Genomic DNA, 8,592 nt, shown 5'->3' on the forward strand with positions numbered 1-8,592 from the left:
GTTAACAATGGGACCTTCAGTGATCATTGGCTGTCTTCTCTCGCTCATGCATTATCTTACACAGAGTTCTCTTCCTATAACCGCTAACATCCCCTTCTTTGAGATGAAAATGGAATTTGTGCCCTGGCAATGTTGAAGCATGTATGGACAGCCCATATATGGCAGTTCTGTTGAAGTTGTCCATATTGGGTTTTATGGTATAAGTTGGTGATGACAACTGACAAGGTCTCTTCCTCAAGAGGACACCAGACCCCATTACAGATGGTTGTGAACCACCATGTGGTTCCTGAGAATTGAACTCAGGACCTTTGGAAGGACAGGCAGTACTCTTAAGCACTGAGCGAATTCTCCATAGGAATCAAACTTGTGGCCTTCCCCATGATAAGCAATCACACTACAAATAGGTACACTTACAATGAGCTTTGCATTTTAAAAGGTGAAGGATTTAAATGATCTGAAGAGAAACCAGAGTATTCCCTATGCATTTTAACATCTTATTTTGACACATGATCTAAACAGTGTTCCTAAACTAACCTTTGTAGCTGGGCATTTCTCTTCTACCTGCCAGTTCCAAAATAACCACTCAAAGGTTTAATATAGCTTATGAATACTTGGTTAATAGCTCAGGCTTTTTACTGGCTAACTCTTACACTTAAATTAATTCATATTTCTTATTTATGCTGTGCCATGTGGCTCATGGCTTGTTACTTCATTTTCTACATGTCCTACTCATTCAGTGACTTCCTGGCATCTCCTGACTCTGCCTATTTTCCTCCCAGAGTCCTCTGTGTCTGGCTGTTCTACCTATACCACCTGCCTGGCTACCATCCTGTCATGTTTTTATGAACCAATAAGAGTAATACATATTCTCAGTGTAGAGAAGGACTATTTCACAGCCAACCTTGAATATACACTATCATTCAGAAGAGTCTACATTTGTGATTCTACTCTCTCAGATTTCAAAGAAACTGACAGTAGAGACTTATGTAATATTTCATTACACTCTGTGAATGTCAAAATGATTGGTTTTATAAAGAAGCTGACTGACCAACATCTGTGCATGAAACAGAGTACTGGGGAAAAGGTTAGAGACAGAAAAGTAGCAAGCTGACACAGAGAAAAGGAAGATGACCATGCTATACAGTGAAGATACCAAGTCACGAGCCAAAGGGTATATAAAATATTTGGGTTCATTGAAATTGTAAGAGTGAACTAATAAAAAGCCTGAACTATTGGCCAAGCATTTATAATTGAGATTAAGCCTCTGTGTGCCTACTTGGGAGCAGCTTTCAGGACAAAACCTTCTACCTACAGAGACTGTATTCAGGCCCAGCTCTAAATTCTTTAAAGATGCTGAGTTTCATTGCACCATGCACATTGTACATACCAATACCTCTGCTGGGAAATAGTTTTGTCCTTCCCTACACTATCTGTTGATTCATACAGCATATCCCAGCGAAGAGAACGTTTTCTGACAGGTTTTCTCACACCTTCCAAGAACAGTACATCACCATATAAGTCAGAATGTAACAAATAAGATTTAAGAATTACTATCTTTTAAAATCTTTGGTCATAGATTAGGCATATGAGAAAAATATGAGGTTTCAAGTGAACATTCTTGAATATTACTAGCTAATGATAGTGTTCACAAAAGATATTGAAATAATGCCCCCAATCACAACACAATTAAACCACAGAATTAATGAGATGCTTTCTCAAGAAGACTCCTTCCTCTTGGGATTAATACCCAAAGGAAGAACACAATATTTAAAATCTCTTGTGTTTGAATTATTGCAGTTCAAAGAAACAAATAGGAAATTGCTACCAGGGAGCTGAAGCACACTTTGATGTGCAGAATTCTACTAGAAACTGAATAAATGAGGAGGAATAATTATCAATTCCAATGTACAGACTGAAAGATGGTGAGACTCCTTTCTCCTGCTGCAGGTACAGAGGGAAACGACACTCAATAACACCACCCATCATATTAGGCTTTCTATTGGCGCAGTAAGTGCTCAGTGTCTCCTTCACCTTTAGCAGAGTGCTCAGTCTCTCAGTCACTAGAGATGTAATATGGGGGGAAGAGGGCAGATTTATAGGCAATAGATTTTATGATCTAATCTGTAATTTAAGGATTATACTGTAATTACTGGAAAACTGAAATAAATATATAAAAATATGTCATAAATTTTGTCATAAATACTGTAGTTTCTGATTCTCATTACCACTGCACTCAGAACCTGGGTGCAATGTAACTGAAAGCATAACTTTTCATTAATTAACATTTTTTTGGAAAATTTTAAAACTATGTATAATGCATCTTGATTTTGCTCACTCCCCACTCTTTTTTTGTCCCTCTTCCACCCCTGCCTTTCCACTATCATCTTTACAAGAGCAATTCTAGAGTGTTTTTTTTCATTTTGGAATTATGAGCATCTGTAATGGTGGAATAGGATCATTTATATGAATATAAGAAGAGAAGAGACCAGCAATGGAAGCTACTTTCTGGGTGAGATTGTTAAGATATCATCTGTAATTGCTGTAAAAGTTATATTTTGAGTGACATTGTTAAAAACACCATCTGCAATTTGTTGCCCAACTGAAAAAATATACCCCATCATCAGGAAAGGAATACTATCGGGAACATATCTCTGTAAGTACCACTGACTTTTTAACTCCTACAATGGTGATTTAAAATAATCTAAATCCATATACATAATAAAATTTACAATAATTTCCTACCACAATTTCCCAGGACTTGATTCTTCCACAAACATGACAAACCACACTATGGTGACAGAATTCACCCTGCTGGGCATCCCTGAGACAGCAGGCCTGGAGAAGGTCCTGCTCCTCCTGTTCTCAGCCTTGTATGCCTGTGCCCTCCTGGGAAACTTCCTCATCCTTACTGCGGTCATATCCTCCCAGAGACTCCACACTCCCATGTACTTCTTCTTGGGAAACCTCTCCATCTTTGACCTGGGTTTCTGTTCCACTACAGCTCCAAAGATGCTGTCATATCTTTCAGGACAGGGACGAGGAATCTCTTTCCAGGGCTGTGTTGTACAACACTTTTTCTATCATTGTCTGGGTTGCACATTGTGTTTCCTGTACACAGTGATGGCCTATGACCGCTTTGTTGCCATATGCTTCCCTCTGAGATACACAGTCATCATGAACCACAGAGTGTGCTGTGTCTTGGCCACAGGGACCTGGATGAGTGGCTGTGTGCACTCTGTTATCTTAACCTCCCTCACTTTCCAGTTGCCCTACTGTGGACCCAGTGAGGTTGATTATTACTTCTGTGACATGCCTGCAGTGCTACTGCTGGCCTGTGAGGACCCCTCTCTAGCACAGAAGGTAGGCTTTACAAATGTTGGTCTTTTGTCGCTCATTTGTTTTTTTCTCATCGTTGTGTCCTACACTCGAATTGGGATCTCCATCTCAAAAATCCGCTCAAAAGAAGGAAGGCAGAAAGCGTTTTCCACCTGCAGTGCCCACCTCACTGCCATCATCTGTGTTTATGGACCAGTCATCGTCATCTACCTGCAGCCCAGTCCCAGTCCATTGCTTAGTGCAATTATTCAAATTTTGCACAATCTTGTGACACCCACACTCAACCCAATGATCTACAGCCTGAGAAATAAGGAAGTGAAAGCAGCCCTCAGACATGTATTTTTTAAGAAGTGTCTCAGTCTTGAAAATAAATGAAAACATCTAAATTGTAGCTGAATAAAGGTTGATTCACTATTTAAAAGGACAGATTTAAATCTGCAACTTACTTCATAACACAAATTGGCATCCATAATATCCAAGTCATATTTAAATAATTTACCAATTTTTATTATTTCAAGATACAGATTATTTTATATCTCCATTTTTTACAATAAAATATAAGTGACAAAATCTCTTAGCAGATCCAGTGTTGATTTTCTTTTCTTTTCTTTTTTTTTTTTTTTTTTTGGACCGGACAAGCACAGAGGTCTCCCAGGGGTGGGGACCAACTAGACCTCCTGTGCTGAATTTTGTCTTGTGTGCACGCTCTATAAGCACCACTATTCTTCAAGTATTTGTTATTCTTCTCTTTAAATATGATCCCTCACAATGTACCTGTGCCTACTTTACATGTTCCCAGAACATTTAATGTAAATTTTATCTACCAAGAATCATCCAGTGAAGGGTTTATTTTTATAATTAAATGCTGACAACTCATGCATGCTCCCTGATGGACATAGTGTAGTCATGATAAAAGATGTATGTAGTATTTTAGAATGCTGGCAACACAGTATAGCATACAGCCTCAGTTTAGTTACATAGAAATTGTATGACTGAGAATTCGGTGTTGCTTCCATTGCCTTATCTTGTGATAGAGCATTACACTTTGTAAGAAGATGAAAATTCAAACTGTGAAGTGTAGTTCTATTGACTGTATATCACTTTTTACATTATCTCGATGGCAAATGTGCTAAGCAAAATGATTGGGATTCGGAGACCATATATAATAGAGTTACTGAATAATGAAGTCCCAATATAATCAATTATACTTCACTTATTAATTAGATTTCTACAGAGAACTAGCTCTCCTGAAGGACTCACCTCACTTCTTTCTGTCAACAAAGCATTCTATCAAGTTTAGTAAAGCTCATACCTACTTGGTTGAGCTGTGAACCTGACTTATGAGAGGAAGCAGACAAAATTTTTCATTCAAAGGAAGACAACTCCTATATAGAGAAATGAAAAATATATCAAATTGTGAAGTTTCTCTTGGGGAGATAGCGTTTATTGCCCCTAAAAAGACTAAAATACTAGTTGTTAATGCATTGAGTATCTCAAAATTTTGGACTGTTTGGGTAAATGGGAGTATAAATAGACGAATTGTTGTCAAATGTTAAATGATGATGGGATGGAAGAATATTATTGCTCTCTCCTTTACATATAATCCTAGTTAACTATCAAATAAAAACAATTTATCTGACACTTGCCTGGTACCAGTCAGAGACAAATACTGGGCATTATTCTAGTAAAGAATACTGGTTAATGAATAACAGGATTTTTTTTATTTTTTTATTTTTAAAATTATTTATTTATTTTTTTATTAAAAATTTCCACCTCCTCCCATCCTCCCATTTTCCCTACCACTCCTTCTTCCCCCTCCCCCTCACTCTCCAGTCCTAAGAGAAGTCAGGGTGTCCTGCCCTGTGGGAAGTCCAAGGCCTTCCCCCCTCCATCCAAGTCTAGGAAGGTGTGCATCCAAACAGACTAGGCTCCCAAAAAGCCAATACATTCAGTAGAATCAACATCTGGTGTTATTATCATTGGCTTCTCAATCTGCCCTCATTGTCAGCCAAATTCAGAGAGTCCAGTTTGATCATATGCTCATTCAGTCCCAGTCCTGCTGGCCTTGGTGAGATCCCATTAGATCAGTCCCACCGTCTCCATCGGTGGACACAACCCTCACAGTCCTGACTTTTTTTGCTCATGTTCTCCCTCCTTTTGCTCTTCATCTGGGCCTTGGGAGCTTAGTCCAGTGCTCCAATGTGCATCTCTGTCTCTATTTCCATCCATCACCAGATGAAGGTTCTATGGTGATATGCAAGATATTCATCAGTGTGGCTATGGGAGAAGGCCAGTTCAGGCACCCTCTCGTTTGTTGCCCAAGGACCTAGCTGGGGAAATCCCCTTGGACACCTGGGAACCCTTCTAGAGCCAAGTCTCTTGCCAACCCTCAAATGGCTCCCTTAGTTAAGATATCTTCTTCTCTGCTCCCATATCCACCCTTCTTCCATCTCAACCATCCCATTCCCCTAAGCTCCCCTGAATCCTCCTCTTCTCCCTTCTCTTTCCCCATCTCCCCTTGTCCCCAACCCACCCCCACACCCATGCTCCCAACTTTTGCCCGGCGATCTTTTCTACTTCCATTATCCAGGAGGATATGTATGATTTTCTTAGGGTTCACCTTCTTATTTAGCTTCTCTAGGATCACGAACTACAGGCTCAGTGTCCTTTGTTTATGGCTAGAATCCACTTATTAGTGAGTACATGCCATATTCCTCCATATTCCTCTTGTTAGGTCTGGGTTATCTGACTCAGTAAAGTGTTTTCTATTTCCATCCATTTGCATGCAAAATTCAAGATGTCATTGTTTTTTACCACTGAGTAAAACTCTAAAGTGTATATGTGCCACGCCTTCTTTATCCATTCTTCTATTGAGGGGCACCTAGGTTGTCTCCAGGTTCTGGCTATGACAAACAGTGCTGCTATGAACATAGTTGAACAAATACTTTTGTAGTATGATTGGGCATCTCTTTGGTATATTCCATAGAGTGGAATTGCGGGATCCTGAGGTACAGACTAGACATTGAAACTCTAATTAACCCAACTAAAATAATGGTATGTACTCACTCATTAGTGGATTCTAGCCATAAATGAAGGACATTGAGTCTATAATTCATGATCCTAGAGAAATAGAAAGGTGAACCGCCCCCCCCAAAAAAAAACCATGTAGTTATCCCCCTGGATATTGGAAGTAGACAAGATTTCCAGGCAAAAATGGAGAGCTTGGGGGTGGGGGTGGAATGGGGGTATGGGGAAATGGGGAGAGAAAAGTGAGAAGGAGAGAATGGGGAGAACTTGGGGGAATGGGACAGTTGGGATGGAGGAAGAGTGGATATGGGAGCAGGGAAGTATATATCTTACTTAAGAGAGCCATTTGAGGGTTGGCAAGAGACTGGACTCTAGTGGGGTACCCAGGTGTCCAAGAAGATGTCCCCAGCTTGCTCCTTGAGCAGCTGAGGACAGGGCACCTGAACTGGCCCTATAATATAGTCACACTGATGAATATCTTGCATATCACCATAGAACCTTCATCTGGCATTGGTTGGAGATAGAGACAGAGACCTACACTGGAGTACTGGACTAAGCTCCCAAGGTCCAAATGTGGAGCAGAAGGAGGGAGAACATGAGCAAGGAAGTCAGGGCCCCGAGGGGTGTGCTCACCCACTGTGACGGTGGGGCTGATCTAATGGGAGCTCACCAAGGCCAACTGGACTGGGACTGATGGAGCATGTCATCAAACCGGACTCTCTGAACGTGGCTGACAAGGAGGGCTGACTGAGAAGCCAAGGACAATGGCACTGGGTTCTGAGTCTACTGCATGTACTGGCTTTTGGGAACCCAGTCTGTTTGGATCCTCACCTTCCTAGACCTGGATGGAGTGGGGAGGACCTTGGACTTCCCACGGGGCAGGGAACCCTGACTGCTCTTTGGACTGGAGAGGGAGGGGAAGGGGGAATGAGGGGAAGGGGAGGAAAATGGGAGGAGGTGAAAATTTTCATAATAATAATAATAAAATATTAAAAAATAAAAAATAAATAAAACCAGATTTTAGTTGGTATGTGTCCTTTTGAGCCAGGAACATTGGTACCAATGGGGAAGTCTCAGGAGCTGGGGGTGTTGGTTTTGTCTGGAGAGCGGTTTGTAAATTGATCTTGGCTCAGAGAGTAGGAGTGGCCTGTAAAATTTGCTTGAAAATGGGTTGGATTAAAATAGGCTCTGAAGACTTAGTTTTTTCCAGACCTGATTTTTAAGACAGCTAGAACAGTGAACCATGACCCAGTTAAGACTTGTAAACATCATATTGAGGTCAATGTGGAACTGTAGAGGGAGATATTTGGAACTTACACTTCTTTTTTTATTTTCTTTATTAAAAATTTCCACCTCCTCCCCACCTCCTATTTACCTCCCCCTCCCACCTCCACTCATCCTCCCTTCCCTGTCCTAAGAACAATAAGGGTTCCCTGCCCTATGGGAAGTCCAAGTTCCTCCTCCCTCCATCCAGGTCTAGGAAGGTGACCATCCAATCAGGCTAGGCCCCCCCCCCCCCCCAAAGCCAGAATATGTAGTAGGAGCCAAATCCAGTGCCATTGTCTTTGGTTTCTCAGCAGCCCTCATTGTCCGCCATGAACTTACACTTCTTTAAGATATAACTAGAGTATAATTCATATTTACCTCTTAATATCTTTTCTAAGAACAGGAATATTCATTATTGTAATGAATGCATTTATACTTTAATAAAATTGGCATAATATTATCTGGCATATTTTACAGTGTTGTAATCATTTTGTAGTTCATTGTACCATTATAGAGTAAATACCCTGCCCAGACATAATTTAATGGAGGAGGTAGATGAGATAATGCATGTTTGGCTGTGTGAGAAATGCTTATTTGATAATGTATTTATGTTCTTTTATGTAATGGATGCCAATGGATGCCTGCTTTAGGATAGCTTGCTAGCTGTTTCAGGAGAATGTCCTTTGGTTGCCTGGCAGCAAGTTGCTATGTGATTTTTTTTGCCAATAGAATAGGCACATAAGCTGAAATGCTACTGAAAATAAGCAGGATAAAATGTTCTCTTTCAATTATCAATCAACCTTTACAGAAATATATACATAAATATATACAGAATTATATATATATATGTATAGAATATGCATATTTATATAGAAATATAGAAATCAAATAGAAATATAAAAATTATATAGAAACAAGATTACAACTTAATTCTTTCAAGTTCTGAGAAAGAGACTGAAATAT

The 8,592-nt window shown here is 40.1% G+C and overlaps 1 protein-coding gene across 1 annotated transcript; it reads left to right on the forward strand.

Moving 5' to 3' along the window:
* Positions 1 to 2,775: 2,775 nt before the first annotated feature.
* On the forward strand, positions 2,776 to 3,711 carry LOC119810075 (putative olfactory receptor 10D4). Its single transcript, XM_038323394.1, has one exon. The coding sequence runs from the start codon at positions 2,776 to 2,778 to the stop codon at positions 3,709 to 3,711; it is 936 nt and encodes a 311-aa protein (XP_038179322.1).
* Positions 3,712 to 8,592: the final 4,881 nt, after the last annotated feature.

The sequence above is a fragment of the Arvicola amphibius genome, chromosome 3 (genome assembly GCF_903992535.2).
Source record: "Arvicola amphibius chromosome 3, mArvAmp1.2, whole genome shotgun sequence".
In the NCBI taxonomy this organism is placed as follows: Eukaryota; Metazoa; Chordata; class Mammalia; order Rodentia; family Cricetidae; genus Arvicola; species Arvicola amphibius.

What these genes read in the sequence shown, in the direction of transcription:
- LOC119810075 (XM_038323394.1), top strand. Translation starts at nt 2,776, where the DNA reads ATGACAAACCACACTATGGTGACAGAATTCACCCTGCTGGGCATCCCT.